General features: G+C 41.0%; 1 protein-coding gene across 6 annotated transcripts in view; it reads left to right on the forward strand.

Moving 5' to 3' along the window:
- NRF1 (nuclear respiratory factor 1) overlaps positions 1–21,100 on the forward strand; it is a 118,037-nt gene that overhangs the window by 80,266 nt on the left and 16,671 nt on the right. For all 6 annotated transcript variants that reach the window (XM_061165776.1, XM_061165775.1, XM_061165780.1 and 3 more), the window contains 3 exons: positions 314–415; positions 5,940–6,097; positions 12,917–13,041. In XM_061165776.1, the coding sequence (XP_061021759.1) occupies positions 314–415; positions 5,940–6,097; positions 12,917–13,041 (385 nt within the window). The remainder of the gene's footprint in view (positions 1–313; positions 416–5,939; positions 6,098–12,916; positions 13,042–21,100) is intronic.

Below are 21,100 nucleotides of genomic sequence, written 5' to 3' on the forward strand. Positions count from 1 at the left end.
GGTAAAACACAATTTGTTGGTAGATAGGGAACGTCTAAAATTCAGATTGGGGTGAGAAGAGAAAGTTGGTTAGCTGACATAAGGCACCAATGATGAAACATGATGGCTTCTAATATTGACTTATTTGGTTGAAGTAAAACTCTGAAGCTCATGTTAGTGTCTGATGTATTATTTTAGTCATTGATTTCATATTTCAGTGCATATTAATCATTACCTCTACTGAGTTTGGAATTGAATGAGTCTTCACTTCTGAGCAAAGGAGAGGTTGAAGAACCCATTCATTGACACTTATTACTTCAATGTTTTTGTTTAGGTTGGTACAGGGGCAACAGTAGCCACATTGGCTGATGCTTCAGAATTGCCAACCACAGTCACTGTTGCCCAAGTGAATTATTCGGCGGTGGCTGATGGAGAGGTAAGAAAGAGGATTCAGTCTGTTTTCACTTGATGCTTGAATGTATAGGTGGAGGAGAAGGTAGGGGCCAGAATACGAAGAGACTGTAAGTAGCCTAGACATCTATAGCATTGTCTTATCTAAACCTAAAAATATCATTCCATGCCAGTTTTGCAAATAGCATACTCTGTGTATAGCAATTGAAATTAATGGATCTTTATGACTCAGAGATAACTGTCAGGAACTTAAAATTTTACATTTGCAACATAGCATTTTATATCCATTAAATACTTTTATGCTGTGAATCCCAAAGAATTTAATCTCTAGACTTTATTTTAAAAAATTAGATCATTAAAACAAGTTGACTAAAACATTCTTTGAAGGGATATATATACATATATATATTTGTAAATCAGTAGACATGATTTATTGTATTGTAAATGAGCCTTTAAAAATACTTCACAAGAAAATCCTTCCTTGGGAATTCCCTGGCAGTCCACTGGTTAGGACTCAGCGCTTTCACTGCATGGCCCAAGTTCAGCCCCTGGTTGAAGAAGTAATATCCCACAAGTTGTGTGACACAGTCAAGAAAACCCCCAAAGAAACAAAAACAAAAAAAGCAAGAAAATTCTTCCATATCAAAAGTGAGCTAATTGTTTTATGGGATATAAACTTAAAGGTAGTTAACTTTTATTGAGCACTCAGTAAACTAAGCACTTCTCACCTCTAGGAAGTATAGGTTCTGTTATCATCTTCGCTTTTTACATGGTAAAAGGGGAAAGGTTAGGTGACTTGTCCAAAGGTACAGAGTAACTTAAGTGTTGAAGCTGGGTAACACATTTAGAAAAATGTTGTCTAAGCTCTGAGCCATCAATGAAGTTCAGGAAAGGGTTTGTTAAGTCACTATGGGCTTTTCCCCTAAAGGTTGTACTCCTGAAGTTTCAAAACTAGCTAGCAGATGTCAAAGAACCATATCAGAAATGAAACTAAAAATATTATCTCCCCTTTGTTCAAAACCATAGACTGTTTCCATTGAGAACATCACAAAATCACTGTCATTTGTGCATCTCAGAAAAGGTAGAGAACTGCTGCATTTCAATGGCTAGTGAGGTGAAGAGAATTACAGCAGGCTCCTGCCAGCCAGTGTGTGGTGAGCCCCTGCCATGCTGCATTTCAGGTGTTAGATGTATGGAGCTGAATTACACAGGAGCCCTGCTCTCAGAGAGGGCCCGTGTGAATGAACTGTGGTCCTTGCTGTAAGAGATGCTGCAGAGCGGTACCTTCAGGATGGAGTGTTTCTGGTAACCGAGACTGGGAGGATTTGGGGCAGGAGCTGGCCTTTGGTTTTCCAGTACAGAAAGGTAAAAGTCAACAGGAGATTGACTTATCAAAGTATGTAATCATCATGAAAGAGAATGGACTAGCTGAGGGGGAAAGTTGTCAGTCCCCAAACACTAAGACTAGAGGACAGACACTCCCTGAAGTGTGAAGGAGTTAGCAAAGACAAAGGTTGGTACATTTTTGGGATTGGTTACTTTTTGAAGTTATTTACCATATCTCCCTACTGAACATTTCCTGGGTACTATTTGAGTTTCTTAAACACTTCTCTAGAGATGAATTTTTTGAAACCTGTTTTACAAAATGACTTCACGTAATCAACGTTTTCAAAAGTTCATGGAAAATATGAAGGGAAAAAAAATCTTAGTCACATATCTATGACTTTTGTAGCAGACTAACATCATTTTAAGTCATTTATATGGAAGTGTGTGAATGACATACACAAATAACCTGTTGGTAAATATCCAAATTCAGTCAGATTTTAAAAATTCTAATCCTTCCCATATTTCCAATAAAACAAAAAGGATATGAAGAAAAGAAGCATACGTTGTCTCAGAAAGTGGCAAAATGTTTTAGATTTTATAGTTAGCTTCTCTTTGCCTTCTGATTTCTCTTAGAAGTTGACATGGTTGTTAGGCATCTTAGTTTTGAGCCCCGAGTGCTGTGATTAGTCAGACTATCTCACTGGCTTGGAAAGGTAAGACCACATCAAGCCAACAAAGCATTGCATCAGATGACTCAGGAGAAACATCCTACTGCCTGTATTTAGCATAGTTTCTTCCTAGGAACAGAAAGTACTTTAGAGAAATAAACAGTACTTATACTTTTAGAAGTTGTAAGGTCATTTTGTTATCCTAGCCTTGCCAGTGAAAGGTCTTACATTAAATCATACTGCATTCAACATCCAATTAGTTTCATCACTGTGATATCTGATAATAGTGGTACACATGATTCCGTTAAAGAAGCAGCAGAAGAACTGAAATATGGACACATTAGAGACATGAACTTTACACTGAACCATCAACACATGTTAACAGTTCTGAAGTAGCATAGCTTATTTTAGGTGGGCTTTTTATGAATATCAATTTATTTGAAATATGGACACACTGAAGAACAAGCAGGGAAATGTGAATAATGGAACATATTCTTCATCTCGCCATTAAGTAATTGCTTTTTGAGTTCTGTGCCAGGCACTATATATGTTAGAAGTAGAGGAAAATAAAGACCTTCCTTGCTCTTACTGTTTTTTTTTTTCTCTCTTTAAGAATCCATTTACTTATCATTTTTTCCCCCCATTTATTTTTATTAGTTGGAGCCTTCCTTGCTCTTAAAGAGCCCACAGGTAGCTGGTAGAGAAAAACACATCAGAGAAAATGGCAATGAGATAAGGATCTAGTAGAAGCCAGCCCAGAGTGTGGTGGGACACAAGAGGAGAGGTCCTGAGCCTTGGGCTATAGGGAGTTGTCTTCAAGGGAGCTGTCCGAACTCTCATCTCACCTGATCTCAGAGGGGTGAATAGGAAGCAATAACAGGAAGGACGGGAGTTGTGTTCCTATCAAAGGGAGCAGCACACGCAGCATGTTACAATGTGAAAGTGGGAAGAGCCACAGGTGGTTTGTGGTGGCCAGAGTGAAAAGGTCGCCACAGTTTGAAAGGCCTCCCTGTAGCGGCTCTCTCTCAGAAAAGCACAGAAACTGGCCATACGTCCTCTGAATATCTTTCCCTTCTGGAGTGTGTGGCCCTTTCTCTGGGACATGGTGACACCCAGGCATAGATAACCATAGAGTGGCTCCCAAAAGATGGCAAGGGAGTGCAGAAAGAGCCCAGGCAAGCACAGCCAAAGCACTGAGACTCAAGAATAGGAAATTCCAGAGAAACTTAACACCTAAGCCGATTGATGTATTGCCTGTCATTACTCTGAATAGAAATCTCTTCATCTACTTCTTCCCATTTCTTCTCCACCCTTTACCACAATCCATTAATCTTCTGTGCCATAAATTCAACTTCCTTAACGTATACTGTATATGGCAACATTCTAATACCATTTCCACTACAAATAATAACTGTAACTAAATGCATGTATGTGAAGTTGCTGCTGTGAGTTGAGCCTGAGTCCTTGGGAGAACTGCACGGGGCCACGCTCCGCAGTGGGGTGGGCAGACGTATGGTTGGGGCAGATCTGGAAAGAGGAAATGCTACAGGGCTGGCCAGCCTCAGCTGATTTTCAGAATAGAATCATCGGCCATCTAGAAATTGGCAGTGTAATTCGTTATCTCAAATGATGTTGTTTTCTGTGATGCTCGTTGGAGTAATAAGACCAAAGCAATAATACCTTAAGAAGCAAGAGTTTTGTGAATTCCTGAGTGGGCACCTTTGCAGCTTTAAAGGAAGGAAGTAGGATGTCTCTGGCTCTTAGAGCACTGAAGGCTTGCAGCCACAACCCTCTGCCCATAAGAACTTAGGGCACATATTAAGGTAGCTCAGAGTGGTGTCTCATTCTCTGGGGGGGCCTTTGACAAACATTTGAAGAAGCACTGTGATAATCAAAGTATAGCAATAGAACCAAAGAGGAAGGCATTTTAAGGATCTATTCTCTTAGAGCTTGTGGTGCTTTCTTTGGGACACAGTAAGGTACAGGCACAAGTGAACCAGCACTGGGCCCCAGTGGGAGCTCCAGTAAGAACAGCTAGCACCCTGAGACCTGAATCTGTAGAAATATTATACCTGAGCTGCTTGACTTATCACCTGCCATATTTTAGAACTGAAATGGCTTTCATTGCCCCTGCTGCTTTTTGGGTTTTGGTTGGGGGGGATGGGAGAGATACTCAACAGTATTTATTGAACAAAATGGACTGAAGTAGCTAGATTCAGGTATCCAGAACTGGGGGGCGGGGGTGGGGGGGATGGAATCTCTTAATGTAAAGCATCATACTGAAATCAGTCATTGTTAACCAGGGACACCCCTGTGCCAGTCAGAGAGGACGTTTGGCGATGTCTGGAGATATTTTTGATTCTCATGACTGGGGAGGATGCTGTTAGTATCTCCTTGGGTAGAAGCCAAGGATGCTATTAAACATCCTACAATGCACAGGACAGAACTCAAAACAAAGAACTGTTTAACCTAAAATGTCAATACTGCCAAGGCTGAGAAACCTTGTGCTAGATCTAAAAAAGCTAAATTTTGATCTACCCCAAATAACCAGATAGTACGGTTTTTTGTTTTGTTTTGCTGTTTGTTTTGTTTCTTCATAATTCCTTGCCGGTAAAAGAAAAGCAGTTTTTGCTACATTAAAAAAATTATTTATTAAATTTGGCAGTTTCCATCAAAAATAAAAATACAAAGTAATTTTGATATATAATTCTACCTCTAGGAATTTACTGAATAAGTAGACTTACATAAACTATACAAAGTAGTATATAAGTTTATCATCCAGTACTGTTTGTAATGGCAAAGCATTGGAAGCTACTTAAATGCCCATTAAAAAATGGCTGGTTAAATAAATCATGTGTATCTATGTAATGCTATGCAGCCATTATTATGAATCATGAACGAATGAAGCAGTTTGATACGTTCCAAGTTAGAATCATTTCAGAGCTGTATTGTTTGTGACAAAAACAGGGTACAAGGATATATGGAGTATATGCTGCAGTTTTTCTTCAGAGTGTGTGTGTGTGTCTGAATATGCTCATATATCAAGAGAATATCTCTGCAGAGAGATGCAGGAGAAATGGAGAAACAGGTGATAGTAGTGGCCTTTGGGCAGAGTCTGGAATATTGGCATTGTATCCCCTTCAGTACAGTTTGAATTGTTTTTTAGAAGTATACTATGGTTTATTCAAAAACTCAGATATTTTGAAAATTATTTAAAAGGATACAGTGGAAAATCTTGCTTTCTGTTTTCTATCCAACCTATTCCCACATTTCCACACACACTGAGGAAAATATTTTCATTGGTCTCTTTTGTGTCCTTCCAGAATTTCTTTGTGCAAATGTAAGCAAATTCAAATATATATTCTAATACCCCCTTTTTAACCCAAAAAATATCATGCTAAAAACCCTGTCCTATACATTGTAAGTCATGTTACCTTATAGTATGTATGTATTTGGCTGAGCACATGGCAAGTTTTTAGAAATATGACTTTTGAAATCATAATCACCATCCACTTGTGACTGGTTTTTTAACTAGCCTGTCCTTTTCTGCCTCAGGTGGAACAAAACTGGGCCACGTTACAGGGGGGTGAGATGACCATCCAGACGACGCAAGCATCAGAGGCCACCCAGGCGGTAGCGTCACTGGCAGAGGCCGCAGTGGCAGCTTCTCAGGAGATGCAACAGGGAGCTACGGTCACCATGGCACTCAACAGGTGGAGGCAGGGGTGGGCAATAAAAGAGGAGGGTGACTCTGTCCCTGTATACAGATGTAAAGAGAAACGTCGTACCTCACTTTGTCACAACTGGCATTTGGAACTTAATACTCTTAACCCATAAGATATTGTAAAGTTGTCTTGTAATTAGCCCTCACCCACCCCATTCCCATTCCACTCCACCCCCAGCAACCAGTTCAGCCTTTCTGACTTCATGATGAAACCTGCTGGTCAGGGATATGGGTCCCTTTTGCTGTATCCTGTTCTGTGATCATTAACAGACCAAAAGCAACAGCAAGGTGTACCTTGTGTTTTTAAAGGGACCAAAGGATGTAATAAAAAAAAAAAAAATCAAGAAGCTTTGGGATTGATTTTCCTTTTACCCTACAAAGAAACTGCTTATTGTTATGGATATTAATCCATGTTTTAGCTGATCAGGAGCTAACTTTACTGACTTTTCAGGAAATCTGTTTCCTTTGCTTATCATTGCCTTTGAAATAAAATAAGTTTTGGATTATTGGGGAAAAACTGAACCTTTTTTCTACAGATATATTTAGGAAGGATACTGTAGAATGGAATAGTCTAGTAAGAGGTAGTTCCCAAAACGAAATTGTATTGTTTTCCATGTGGTTCCTTCTATTGATTGTTGAGAGAAAAAAATCATCCCCATATTATTCTTATTGTTCATTGCTGACACAATTTTATTTTCAGTGTACCCAGATATTTTAAATAATGGTTAAGAGGGTGTGCTTTGAGGCCAGATTACCTGGGTTTGAATCCTATCTCTGTCCCTTACTAGCTGTTTGACTTGGGCAGTTTACTTGAGCTCAATGCCCAGGCTTTCCTCTGTGTAAAACGGGGGTAAAGACAGTACCTACTGTGAGAATGGGAGTGAGAGTTGGAAAAGTCAGTACATGTGAGAGCCTAAGATTAGTGCCCAGCATATGGTAAGGTTGCTGTTATCATTATGCACAGCAGCTATTAGTCTCAAATAGCCAGTGAATTCTTGTGACATGCCAGCACTCTACTAGGTAAGATTGTATATAACGAGTGCTCTAAGATACATTGTCTGCCATTAAAGAAATAATAATGTGATTGGGAGGTTGATTTCAGTAAAACACTTAGCAAACATATTAGTCAGAGTGTAATTCACTGTCCAATTGTATAGTGTGGACTATGAACATAGGGGGAATTCAGGAGGGGATTGCCTCCTCCAAAATATAAACATCAGATAAAGTTTAGATTGGCTGTGATGGATGGTAGAAAGCCTTGATAGGCTTAGGTACAAGTTTCCATGAGGCTGTATAGTATGATAGCTAAGACCATTTCTGAGGTCATATTGGTTCAGGTTTGACTCCTGCCTCTGCAATTTAGTTGCCATACTGTCTTGAGAAATTTCACCCCAGTGCATTGGCCTCATCAAATGAGGATAATTTTCATCATGTAGAATCGTAAAGATTCATTGAAACGATGGATATAAAACTCTCATCAAACTGGCTGGCCTGTAGTTAGCATTTCAGGACTTAACATTTATTATCAATTAACTTAGATTTTAAGATTCATCTATTCAGAATTGCTTATAGTAAGAAGAGATTAGAAGTGGAAGTCCACTTGAGAAGAGGTTGTCCACATGTGACTTGTCAAAGGCTTGGAAACTACTAGTAAGAGTGGAGATAAAGTGACTGGATTTTGAAGGAACTGTGGCCAGGACTTGGTGATTGAACTGAAACATACACACGCTTATCCTTCCAGTTACCAGTGAGTCCCTGAGTGACTCGGAACAGAAACTTTTTTCTTAGCCCATTGAACCGTATCATTTTTCACTAACATGAAAGTCTTATTTGGTCTCTTGCACTGTGACTCAGGCCTACTCGTACCTTTGAGAGAAGACACATAAACAGATAAACTTCCTGAAAACCATGGCCAGAGTAAGACACTCCTTCCTTTTGGTTTGGTAACCCCTCACTGTAGCATGTGGTCTTAACAGGCCACCACTGAAGGCCAGAAGAACTTGATGTCATTGAGCCAGCACCTTGGACGGTCCAGTGAAGTGTGAGTGTCCTGAGAAGCCTGTATATGCTGGAAAATATGAGGCACATTTCTGACTCCCTTTCGTGTGAGGACCAGGGCTTTTTTCCAAAGGCAGGGAGGGTAATGGTTTCCCCTGGGGGCTTGTTAACAAACTCAGAGGCAGCTGAGGCGGCTACAGTGTTTACTCCAAAGGAAGGAGAATATGGTTCACCGTGGCATGAAGGAGTAAAGAGATGTTGAAATCTGTTTGCAATCATGGCCCCAGTGAGTGCTGGGGGATGGTATGTTGCAGCCTCTGCTGGAGGTGAAGAAACCAGGCCTGGCAGCGACGACTAGACATTGCAGGCTGTTAGGAGAACGTCATGGGCTCCTAATTCCAGGAGCTGCTACCACTGTCTAATGTCAGGAGGGTTGGGCTTGAAACACAAGCCCTTGGTGTTTGCTTCTCTGTGGGATGAGACCCATTCCCAGCCTCTCCACAGAATTTGTTGCTGGAAGTCATCTTGGTGAAAAATACACTGTGAATCTGGTCTTTGTTCCTGTGGTAACAATGATTTCATAGAGCTGCTCTGTTCCAGCCATCTCTTTCGGGTGCAGGTGGAGCAGGCCTGGTTCTCTTAACAATCACCTGCACCTTTGCTGCACTGTAAGCAGCAGGTGTGGGCACAGACTAAAGAGAGAGAGGCCGGCCACGTGGAATGGCGGGTGGGGCCCAAGGCAGAGGGGCTCCCTTGGCTGTTAATGGGAAAGGCGGTCAGGACAGGTGCAGAACAGGCCTCCTTTTTTCCAGCCAGACTGTTACCATTTGTATACCAAGTTAGACTGAGGGCCCTGGGCTCACAACCTGTTGCCCGCCCTGGCTTTACAATAACCAAAAAGGGCTATGGAGAAATCATCATTGAATACTCTGGAAACTTGTTAATTTTAATTATTTTCAAAATACAGAATCAATCAGTACTTCTAGGAAGGAGATAGAGAGTCAAAGTGAACAAATGAAAAGCAGAGCATCACAACTCAAAAAAAAAAAAAAAAGCTGTTAACCCTGAACAGGCCAACGGGAAAGGAAGTGAAATCACCGTTTGCTTGTTGCAGAGCAGTGATTCAGGTTTCAGTCTGTTGGTTAAGTCGTCCTAGACTTACATTCTAGGTCCTGCAGAGTCCATACAGTCTTTATGCATAAAGATGCATGATAAATACGGGTAGACTGAATCGATGTTTGCCCTCCTATAAACGTGTACTATGTTGTTGACAGGGAGATGGTTTTTACTGCCTGTCTACTGTGTATGGTGCTGTGACTCAGTGCTGTGGGGAGAGAAATGCCCCAGGAAGTTAGAATTGCTGTTCTTTGACAGCGAAGAGGCTTGGCTTTAAAAAAGGAAGTGAATCCTATTTTTAAAGAAAAATTTACTCTTACCGTTTTTTAAATGAAAATATTGGCTTAAAATTAGAGATATTATTAAAACAAAGCATAATCCTATCTGGAAATGGAGGGCAGAGAGTGTGCAGCTGCCTCTTTTTCCTATAGATGAAGGTGAGACACTTGCAGATAAAAAGTTGGGAAAAAGGGAGAGGGGGGAGTTGATGGAAATTTCTCATTGAAATTCTGGTTTGGAAATGACTTGTTAAAAAATTGTGAAGTGGTGGCTTAGTGACGTTTTGATCCTGACTCACCTTTTAAGTAAAGGTAATCTTTTTCTAGCAGCATATCATTTGATCATTTCCCATGAAGTCTAGTGTAAGTGGTTAGAGTAGATTTGGAAATAATTGTCTGCTGACCACAGGCAGCACCATTGTCTTCATGCCCCATGTGAAAGATTCATCCATCACTGCTTTGCCCCTGACTCCTGACGGGGCATGCAGTAAGTAACCTCACCAACATGTAGACCTGTTATCCCCGTCAGACCGCTCATCCCTGGCTCTCCAGGTTGCCTTAGTCATTGCTGGTTCACAGCTTTTCTCCTTGCATAACTTACTTTAGAAAGGTATCAAAGAAAATGACTTCAAATATTTAGATTTTCAGACATCATAAAATGGGTGTGACTGGATACAAGGACTCTTCCAGGTCAGGGCTTGGGTAGCTGTTCCCCCCTTGGAGCCTGTGAAACCCCATACTGGAAGCATGCATCGAAGAGTGGCAGGAGAGCACCTTTGATGGTCATAGAAATAAAATTACTGTAGATTGTGATTAAAAAAAAAACTGTGGGGAATGAGCAGTCGCCGAGGTGACCTGTAAACAGAGCTCCTATTTCCATATAAACAATTCTCAAATACCAGCTTTCTTCTTCAGAGTACCACAGTTGAAGCCTTTTCCAAAGACTACTTTTTGGCTTTCCATGAAGTCTCAGGTCAGAGTGTTAAATATTTTTATCGTTAATAATAATAATAAGTTAATAAGTGTTGAATTGTCTGGTGGTAGTATCTGACACAAGCTTCTCAGAAAAATATGCAAAGTTATGGGTCTTAGGCACTAAATAATCATTTGTTTTACCATCTCTAATAAATAGTTATGATGCATCCTAAAATTAAAACCTACCTTGTAAAATGTAAAGAGTAGCCTTAGTAGTAATTCCAGGTCAAGGGTCCACTTTGCCTCTGAATTCATGTACAGGTACTGTGGAATGACTGGCTGTTGATATCAGATCTGAAGTACATTTTAGCATAGAGATTGATCTTGACTTTTAAAGGGGCTATATGGAAGCTCTGATTCTGTCCAACTTTTTTGCTCAACCTCAATTCCATCCCCCAATTTTTTATAAAGGAAGTAAAAAATTTGAAATATATAATATCTTGGACTAAGTCAGACAAAGAAGGCTGGAAATTAAAAACATCCACAGCTGAGCAACTAGGAAAGTGGGGGAAATCAGCAATTTTGCTCTTACTATTTTGAACAAATGTCAAAGAATATTTACATGGGGAAATACAAAGTTAGGTAAGAAAAGCAGGCTATAAAACTGCAATACAGGATTCTCTTAACTATCTGGTTAAAGTGTTTAAGATCATTAGGCAAGTAACACAATGTTTTAAATTTTTCTTTTATACTTAATGAAATTTTTACAAGTTTCTACATGCATTTTATTATCAGAGAAAAATAACTTTTTAAACACACATAATTTAAAAAGCAAAGCAAGTTAGCAAGAGGGGAGAGTTTTCTATTTAATGAAACTTTTTTGTCCATTGGACTTCTCAAACTTCTTCCTAGAATCCTTATAGTGTTAAAAGAAGTCTTCCTCGGAAGAACGATTATGTCAGTTGCTTCACTTGTTTGTTGACTTTCTTAGGTGAACGTGACACTGTTAAGTTTGGTACATGCTGCTTTGCCCACAGTCATGACACATTTGCCCTAAGCAGTTCACAGCCCTTTGCCCTTCAAGATGACTGCCATAGTTACGGCAAAGTCCGCAGCTACAGAGCGAAGCTGAATCCACTGGCTTAGTTAGTGTCTGACCCAGAACTTCGTCCACCTCTGATAAACTTAGTGACACCACCTTCTCTCCTCCAGGCCCACTTTTGATATTCACTCAGTACCTTTGCAAAGTAGTACCTGATATTTTCCCAGAAGAGGTGCTGAATTTATCTGGTATTTCGTCCCTTGCTCTCCCCCAGCACCCGATATTTTAACATCTCTGAAGTTTGGATGGTAAACTATAATCTTATGATTACAATTGTCAGGAACTTTTTTTTGGCCACACCACGTGGCTTGGGGATCTTAGTTCTCTGACCAGGGGAACCACCAGGGAATTCACAGGAACTTTTCTTTTTTATTGGCACATAAAACAGTAATAATACATTTTATAGTTTGTATCATCACAGAATCAGTAAAAGTGAGTATTTATGTATATAGTAAAGAAAAATGGGATACAAACTGTTAGAATAGTGTGTAAAGAGATGGCTAATACCTTTCTGTCCTACAAAGTTTGCTTTCTGTTCTACAAAGTTTGCTTTGCAGTGAAGGGAGATTTACTTATTAAGTTTTGAGTCAAGGAGTTTGGGCTTATAATGATAATTTAAACTTTAAAGTGTTAATTTAGTGTTGTCTACGTATACATGAGGCAAAAGGAAGGGGTGAACTTTGCAAGATACCAGTCAACCATTACTCTATATTTGAAATCATGGATGTAAGTCAAGTTGTTATTATTTAATATATTTTTGTGTATATTTTAAATTTTTTTGTTTTATATTGGAGTGTAATTGATTTACAATGTTGTGTTAGTTTCAGGTGTACAGCAGAATGATTTAGTTATATATACACTATTGTTTTTAGATTCTTTTCTCATATATGTTATTATAGAGTAGTGAACAGTTGTTATTTAATATTAATTGAATAAAAAACCCAGGTTTCTGACTCCTCATATTATCATCCATGCTTGGCCATAAAAGGGCAGTTTCAGATGGTCTGCCTTGTGTAAGAGAAACAGAAAACCTCCTGGTGGACAACCAAAATGGCTTTTGCATTGTGACTTTGTTTCAGAGCTCCCACTATGACTTGCAAGCACTCAGTTGATACTGGTAAAAAAGAGACTGGGAAGGAGTGCCTTCTGTCCTCAAACACCCATTTCCCAGGTCTAAAGAAAAGCCTCACTCTAGCTGTATAAGTACGAGAGACTTGGCGTTTCTCTAGCTATTTACTGTTATCAGTTAAAAATTGCTCTGGTGGTCTCAGTAACGCTGGAATCCCTTGTTTGCTGGGAGGCCCTCAGACATGGCGTCCGGGGTGAAAGTCGGTCTGTCTTGCGGCAGCGCTGTTCCTTCCGTCACCTCACACATCCCCTCCTGTTCCTGTACCCACAGCGAAGCTGCCGCCCATGCTGTCGCCACCCTGGCCGAGGCCACCTTGCAAGGGGGGGGACAGATCGTCCTGTCTGGGGAAACCGCAGCAGCTGTCGGAGCACTTACTGGAGTCCAAGATGCTAATGGTAAGAGAGCATGAATATTTTATCGAACTTCTTCCCTGTTTCCACCGAAGCCTTCATGACATGACTGACAACAAGCCCTTCAGAATGAAGTTGAACTCTGAGTTTGTATTGGTAGGCAGTTGATACCTAGAAAAATTGTAGGAGCCTCTGATTTCTTTCACGAGTAGAAGACTTTGGGTTTCCTGTGGAGGAGGAAGGAGTCAAAATAGTGGCTACCCAACTGAATGGCTTATTTGAGAAGTAACTGTTTGCTGTGACAGGACTTGCTGAGAAAGATTTAAAATTTTTCTGTGAGGTGCATTTTATCCTTTTTCTCCCATGGTGTGGAGGAGTGTCCTTTACTAGGGCAGGGACTCTCCTGTGGGCGAGTGCATTGGGGTAGCAAAGAATGTTCTGACCACCTTGAGAAAGGTAGCACCATCTCATATCAAGGTCAGCCAGTAGGCTGTGATAAAGGCGCTTTTCTGGTTGATGCTAGGGTTCTGCTTCCTGTTCAGTGCGGCTTCATCAGAGACCTCTGGATTGAGCCAGTAACATGCCACTACTCCGCCCTTCTTTCCCAGCTCTTTGATTTTCTGGATATTGGTGCTATCCTGAATAAACAAAAGAGATAAGTTCATAGAAATACGTTGACAGGGATTTTCAGCTCCAGTGAGGCTCTCTGAATCCATTTCAGCAGGCTCTGGGAGTCAGTTATCAAGACTGGGCTGCCTGGGAAAGTGCCTCAGAAGTCTGGTCAACAGGAGGACCAGCCCTGCTCTGTGAGACTCTGTGCAACTGTTTATTGAGCTTTTAAAATGCACATATAATTAGTTTCAGTAGGGCAAATTAACTGCTCTGTGGTTTTTAGAGATCTGTAGTTTAAAGTCCTAGAAAGAGGATAGATAATAACATACTTTTATTTAGGCAGACAATTCCTTAGTGGCATGAGTGGCTAAAAGGAAAGCCCTTGGTACTTTCTGAAGGGTAGATTCCTAAGAACAGAATAATATGTTAGTGGAAAAGTCTTTGAAGAAAGACAAAATGCTGCATTGTTCTTCAAAAGTGGGGAGAAGAAAGCACTTCGGTCTTCCAGAGAACAATAGGAAATGTAAAGAACCGTGTGGCTTCTGAGCATCATTTTCTTCAGACAGACAAACAAACAAACATATTACAACGACAGCCTGCTTTTTCTGTAGGGCTAGGGGCTTTCGTGAACTAACCCAAATAGAGATAGAGTTGATCTTAACCAGAGCACTGCAAAGTAAAGGGCATCTTACAGCCAGGTATATTCAGGATGAAATGAACCATAGTTGGAATTAAGGAAATCCTCCCTCTTTAGCTAGAATCCTACTCTTTTCTTATCTTTTTCTGTTCCACATCTGAGTCCTCATCTACTTTGAATGGAGAAGGATGGGATATCTGATTATGTCACATTCTGAATTGCAGTTGCTGTTATTCACTATGCATGCGTGCACGCTAAGTTGCGTCTAACTCTTTGTGACCCTGTGGACTATATCCCACCAGGCTCCTCTGTCCATGGGATTCTCCAGGCAAGAATACTGGAGTGGGTTGCCATTTCCTCTAGGGGATCTTCCTAACCCAGGGATCAAACCCACATCTCTTACGTCTCCTGCATTGGCAGGCGGGCTCTTTACCACTAGCACCACCTGGGAACTACCCCTGTTCACTATGAAACTGCTAAAAATACTTCCAGTGTGGATTTGATGGGAGACTTTGTTATCCCTTCTAATGGTCTTGACCTGTCTGAGCAAGAGGAGACTGCTTTGTAGTTCTGCCTCCTCCCTAGGCTCACCTTTTCAGATAGATTAGTTAATAGGTAAGTGTGAGGACTCTCTGGGTCTCCCGCCAAGTAGATATGTCTACTCAGCCATCAAATCAGACCATTGAGTCGTGCCACATCCTACTAATATTAGGCAAAGGCACACATCATGTCATCTATACCTTGGCAATTCAGAAGATGAATCAAATATTGGATATGACCCAAGTAATTCTGATGCACCTTCTTCTATCTTCTAACACTTTTACCCAGAGTGCTGTAGGATTTACTTTGGGACTTGGAACCAAATTATTCTCATTTAACCAACTAATTTGTCTGTCTGGACTTTTAAGGGTTCTTTTTTCATCATCATTTCAGATTGTGTCATGTTGGCATTGTTTGTCACCTGTGTGATGACAAGCTTATGGTATATGCCAGTAGACCAAATTTATTATCAAGAATTGTTTCTTATCAGGAATAACCAAATGATAGCAGAACAAGTTGCTATTTGGTAACAGACACAACTGGGTAGAAAAAAAAATACATCCCAGATTCCAGAGCATGACTTAAATAAAAATCCTACTAGCAGATGACTCTTAAAAGAACAGTGTGGATATTGGCCGGTTCAGGCCTGAAGCAAGAATTTCAGCATCTTCTATGATGAAACTACAAGGGATGGAGGACCACTGTGTATGAAACAGAGTACAGTAACCAATGCGAGATGGCCAGGGCAGTGTAGGTCAGTGGTTTTCAAGTTAAGGATGATGACACCTGCATGGCAGAAGTTTAAATTCCAAGTCATCAAGGCAGACCTGACAAAGACCTTGTACCTGAAGCTTTCTCCTTTTTTCTGGACCCTGTCCCACCCCAACACTAAAGGGACTACTCAGCACTAGCATTAACTCTATTTCATTTGTGTTCTCTCATATTAAATAGTTATAAATGTGTCTTTTGTCTTTTATGATGGTGTTTCATGATTTGGTTCAGTTAAAAGGTTTTCACAGGTGCCTTTCTCTTCAGAATGTGTAAGGCTGGGGAAGGGCTCTGGTTGAGTTCTTTCCTTGCCTTCTTTTCTTTCTTTTTAACACAGTTATCCCTTGCTTGACCTCCACAGCACACCTTAAGAGGCTGTACAATTTTAAATTGCCCATTGGTTTCCTTTCTCTGTACCATCCTCTGTACCCTAGAACCCCCTTTGCTAATAATGGACTTCAGGACCACTTCAGATCTTTTATCTTCCTCCCTGTTTCAACAACAACAACAACAACAAAATGACAAAAATCTAGATGGGGGAAAAAACAACAAATAACTGAAGTTCATGGTTAATCAGTAATGGTAATGGGAATCATCTGCTTCAACTGTTGTCCATCAGACTTCTTACCAGAGTTGCTTAGAAAGGATCAGTGTTTTCTAAAATGGTTGGCACTTCTCTATCACAGGAAAAAAGGGGGGAGCATAGCATTTTCTTGGGGGAGGGTTGTTTTGGTCCTGATCATAAAGCTCATCTGTGATCCCACTACATAGAATGTTTTTTGAGGGTTTGTTTTTGGTTTAGTTTTTGTTGAGTTTTTAAAATATAGCCTCCCCCACCCCATTCATAAAATTTTTTAATCTAATTAGGATCATGTTGTACTGTTTTATAACTTGTTTTGAAATATCTTAACCACTTTCATCTGGCTAAATGTTTTTTGAAAAGATCACTTTAATACTTGCTAATATATCATCATATTATCCATCATAATAATCAGTCCCCTATTGTCGATAATTTAGGTTATTGATAATTTTTTACAACATAAATAACAGTGTTCATCTTGGTATAAAATCTTGCCCACACCTATGAATCTTTGCTCTCTACATAGCTTATCCTTCCTAATACTTCCAACAGTACTGTTTAGAACCTGCTTAGTTACCCCTCACCAACATTAGATATTAGCATAATTTACTTTGTGCATGTATACCTATTTGGTAGGCAATAAGTTGAATTTTATTTAATTTGCTTTTTTTAATACTAGTGAAAGATATTTTTACTTTTTTCTCCCATGTTTTTATCTACACATATATATTTTAGTATTTGTCTATTTGTATTTGTGTTCTTCACCCATTTTTCTACTGAGGTCTTTAGTATATAAAGAGTTTCTCCAAATCAGTAGGAGAAAGATATAATCCCTTTATCATGTGTATTGCAAGCTTTCCCAGTTTATTTTTATTTCACTTCTGTTACTTTCACTCTTATTTCCTTGTTTCTCTTTCACCCAAGTCAGATCAATATCTAATTACATGCCAGTTCTATGAATTCTATTTTTATTTTAAATATTATAAAATATCTTGAATTTATTTTGGTATATGGCATTATATAAGAATGTGAATCTTAGCTCCCTGACCAGGGAGCAAACCTGGGCCCAGCAGTGAATGCTCAGAGTCCTAACCACTGGACCACCAAGGAATTCCTGGGTGGGTGCTGTTTAGAATGAGGGGAGCTTGTTTAGGGAGACATAGATCATGGTCAGAAGGAGGTAAACGCAGGTGAAGAGTTGTTTCCTCAGAATCCTCTGCCCAAGCCCTCCTGCTGCCCTCTAGCATGTACCTGGGCTCTTTCAGTCTCGCCACCTGTCTCCAGGGAAACGGAGACCGAGGTGGTACGGTTGGGGAATGTGGGAGAGAGCTTGGGGGGGTGTACATTTCTGCCTGGAGCAAGTTGACTGGCCCGCTGCTTCCCCTCCTGCTCACCGCAGCCTTCCCTTTGGCTCTGCCTCCAGCCCTTGATTTTCATTCCCCAGAGTGTTCCTAAACTACATCTTTTCTACTGTCCAGCACCCAGAGACTGTCCACTGCCCATGCTGTCCTGCCTGAGACAGCTGCCTTCCCCATGCCCTACATGAAGAGAAGTGGGCTAGAGGGCTGGTCTTCTGAACACTGAACCTGGTTGTTACAAGGCATTTACATTACATACAGAAAAGGAGCAGCCCTTCTCATTTCTCTTCAGTATCACACTCCCCTCTTTGTTCTGGCCTGGCCCTGGCAACAGCCTTGCTACTGTTGACTCTTGCCCCAGATTCATCGACATAAAGTTTTCAGAAGAAAACTTGATCTTCCTTTTCACATTGACCATGTCATCACTTTTTCACCTCCTTGTTTTTCTTTAGCCTTTTAAAAAACTTAAAAATATGCATGTGTTTTCCTAGTTGAATTTAATCTCAACCATGATCACTGGAATACTTTTTTTTTTAATTGGCCTTTTTAGCAAGGGGGATAAAAGAGTAGATGGATGAGGAAAGTAACATAGAGTTCAGAAAAGGGAGCAGGACTTTTGAGTGGGATCCTTGCATGAGAGATTAGAACACACATTCTTATCCAGCAAGGCCTCCCAAGTGAGACAGGATGGCTGAAAGGTCCATCCTGTACTTACTATAAAGAGATCAGCCCAGCTGGACCTGCAGCAGGCAACATGTATGTGTTAACTTTCTGTAGAAACCTGCTTTATGTGTATTATACAAACCTTAAGTCGCTCAGTCGTGTCCGACTCTTTGCGACCCCATGGACTGTAGCCCTGGGGCATCCTTAACTTGGATCTGTGGATCATGAAAAATTCTGCACAGAAGTTTTATATTTTTCTGGGATCTGCAGCTTTGATCAGATGTGCCAGTAGATCAGAGAGAGCTCCCATTTCCCCACCCCGCACCGAGATGAAGAACCTCTACCATAGAAAGTGTGGCTAGGGTCACATAGGATATCTGGTGTGGCACGGAGAAGAAAAGGAAGGGCAGGGGGTGGGGAGGACCTTCAGGCCTAGATGGGGCCTCTAAAAGCTGTACATTAAGTGGTACAGAGCACACAGTACTGTTCAGTAGACCCAGCTTTCCTGTCTGTAGGACAGGTCCCAGTGCTTACCCTACACAGTTGAAGGGTTTATGCTCCAGAGTTGAATACTGTAAAAATGGGAATAGATGGGAGTGTTTTCTATAATCTTGAGCAAAGGAAATTGAAGGTGACGTTGTGGAATGGCTCCTGCAATCGGTTATATCACCTTCCTTGGTCCAGGGCTGCGGTTCTCTTCCAGCAGCATTTCAGCTTCCATCACAGAGGGTGACTTTTTTTTTCACTTTTTTTGTATTATCACCACCACCATCATCCATTATTATTTGCAGCATGTCCTTTTTGTTCCAGTTCATCTTTAAGAATAAGAGATAAAGTGTCAGTGCTCATCTTGATAAACTATAAAATACATCTCACCTTCTCCCTTTTCCTATGGTCCTCATTCTCTGGACCCGTTAATATATGGACTTGTTCCCAGAAGAATCAGTGAAGATGTAAGTATTAATTAACTTAGGAAATATGTCAATGTTGCAGCTTCCAAAAGATGCGGATATGCTATTCTTGTGTGCTCTAAATCACTATTTGCCTCAGTATTTTAAAGTTTAAATAAGTAAATTGTATTAAGTGAAGTTTTACTGTAAATGTGCATATTCAGTCACCATAAAGTGTGATAATAGCTTTAAAATAACTGTTGTTACTTTGACACTGTGAGACTGTCTGTACCTTTAATGCAAAAATGGGGAGTTCAGTGCCTCCTAGACTGGAAGCAGCGAGCCCCTGAGCCCCAGGGTTGTGTGTGTGAGGTGAGAGCCCCAGGCTGCAAGCGCCCTGAGAGCAAGAGCTGTAGGTTTTCAGGCCATCATCCTGTAAAGTAAATGGCCCTCTTTTCCACTGACAGGGAGACCTGAGGGGAAGCTAAGAGGTTAGAATGGTGTCAGTCAGACCAAGCCAAGGCATTGCCTGTTCTGTGAGAAAAAGTACATATTCATCTGTCATACAGCTGTTTTCCCCTTCAGAATCACAAGTCTTTCTTTAAATGGAGGGGAAGTAGGACGTACTCAGAGACCCAGGACGATCACATCTTAGGACAGATAAGGAGAGCTCTGAGCTGTGGCTCAGAAAGAATGGTGAGGCTGAGCCCATGAACTGGGGCTGCCTGGGAAGCTGGTGCCACACCGGGGAACTGTGGCAGCCAGGGCAGAGCTCAGAGTGGGACACTGCGCAGTGTCCTCCAAGGGCCGCCCTGAAAAACACACTGTCTGCAGAGAGGGGCTTCCCCATTTAAGTCAGCTAACTTTTCTCCTAAGATGATTCATCTTCATTCTGGGAAACATGTTGGTAGGTGTCATACTGGGAGAATAACTATTTCAGTTTCACTCCTTATTTACCTTTTGACAGTGTGCATTAAACATTATTATTTAGGGCATTCATCTTTTTCTTTTCTTCCTACATTCTTTCCTTTTCTTCTTTTTTTTTTAATCAACACTCCTACTACTAGCCCTACTGTTGCCACCACCTTGCAGTTGACTAAGTAAGTACTCTGCATTGCCCTACCTTCACCCAGGAAGGTGGGTAGAACAGACCTCATAGCTTGTTTTGTAGAGGCAGCTACACTAGGACTCGCCCAGGGTCACTCAGCTGCTAAACGGTGAAACCAAACCCAGATCTCCTGGACTCTTTGTGCTGCCTCTGTGGGCGCCTTTCTTCCCCGCCACTTCACTCCATCTTGCCAGTCCACTCAACCAAGAATATAAAGACGGTATAAAACAGATGAAAATCATCATCTTTAATGTATCTGATCGAACTGTTACTTGGTGTGGCTCACTGTTTTTCAGGCTTGTTTTGAGGAATGGTCATAGCCATGTGTTGCTCACTTTAGAAGTCAGTGTCATGATGAGTCTTAACAGAAGCAAACAAGTAAATGGCATCAAAACCCAAGATCTAAAGTTATATCCTGGGAATTCCCTGGCAATCCAGTGGTTAGGACTCGATCTATCTCTGCCATTCATGTTCAAGTTTAAATAACTACATGCAGCTAGTGACCACTAACGGGCACAGATACGAAGCGTTCCCACCACTGCTGAGAGCTCTGTCAGACAGCGCTGCCCTGAAGGCCACAGCAGAAGCACTGCGGTCTGCTGGCAGGTGGTGCCACCCTGCACAGGGGAAGGCAACAGAAATGCATCATGAGCCTTCCTTCCCAGTGACCTTCTCAGCTCAGAGATAGCAAAGCTTTGCTTAAAAAAAAAAAAAAACCTGCCACGTGACTCCAGTAATCCGCAGCCAGTAAACAGCTGGGCAGAGGGTTGCAAGAAGAGCTGGCCTATTTTTGTGCACTGCAGAGTCCTGAGCAGGAAAATCTGAGACAGGAAGCAGTGGCGACACCTAGACTCACTTCCTCATCCCTTTATTCACAACCAAGGCCACTTGCCCATTTCTACTTGGATGCTTCACAAGTGCAAATTCCTCTTCTCAGCTGCAGCCATC

This window comes from Dama dama, chromosome 18 (assembly GCF_033118175.1).
Source record: "Dama dama isolate Ldn47 chromosome 18, ASM3311817v1, whole genome shotgun sequence".
Taxonomy (NCBI): Eukaryota; Metazoa; Chordata; class Mammalia; order Artiodactyla; family Cervidae; genus Dama; species Dama dama.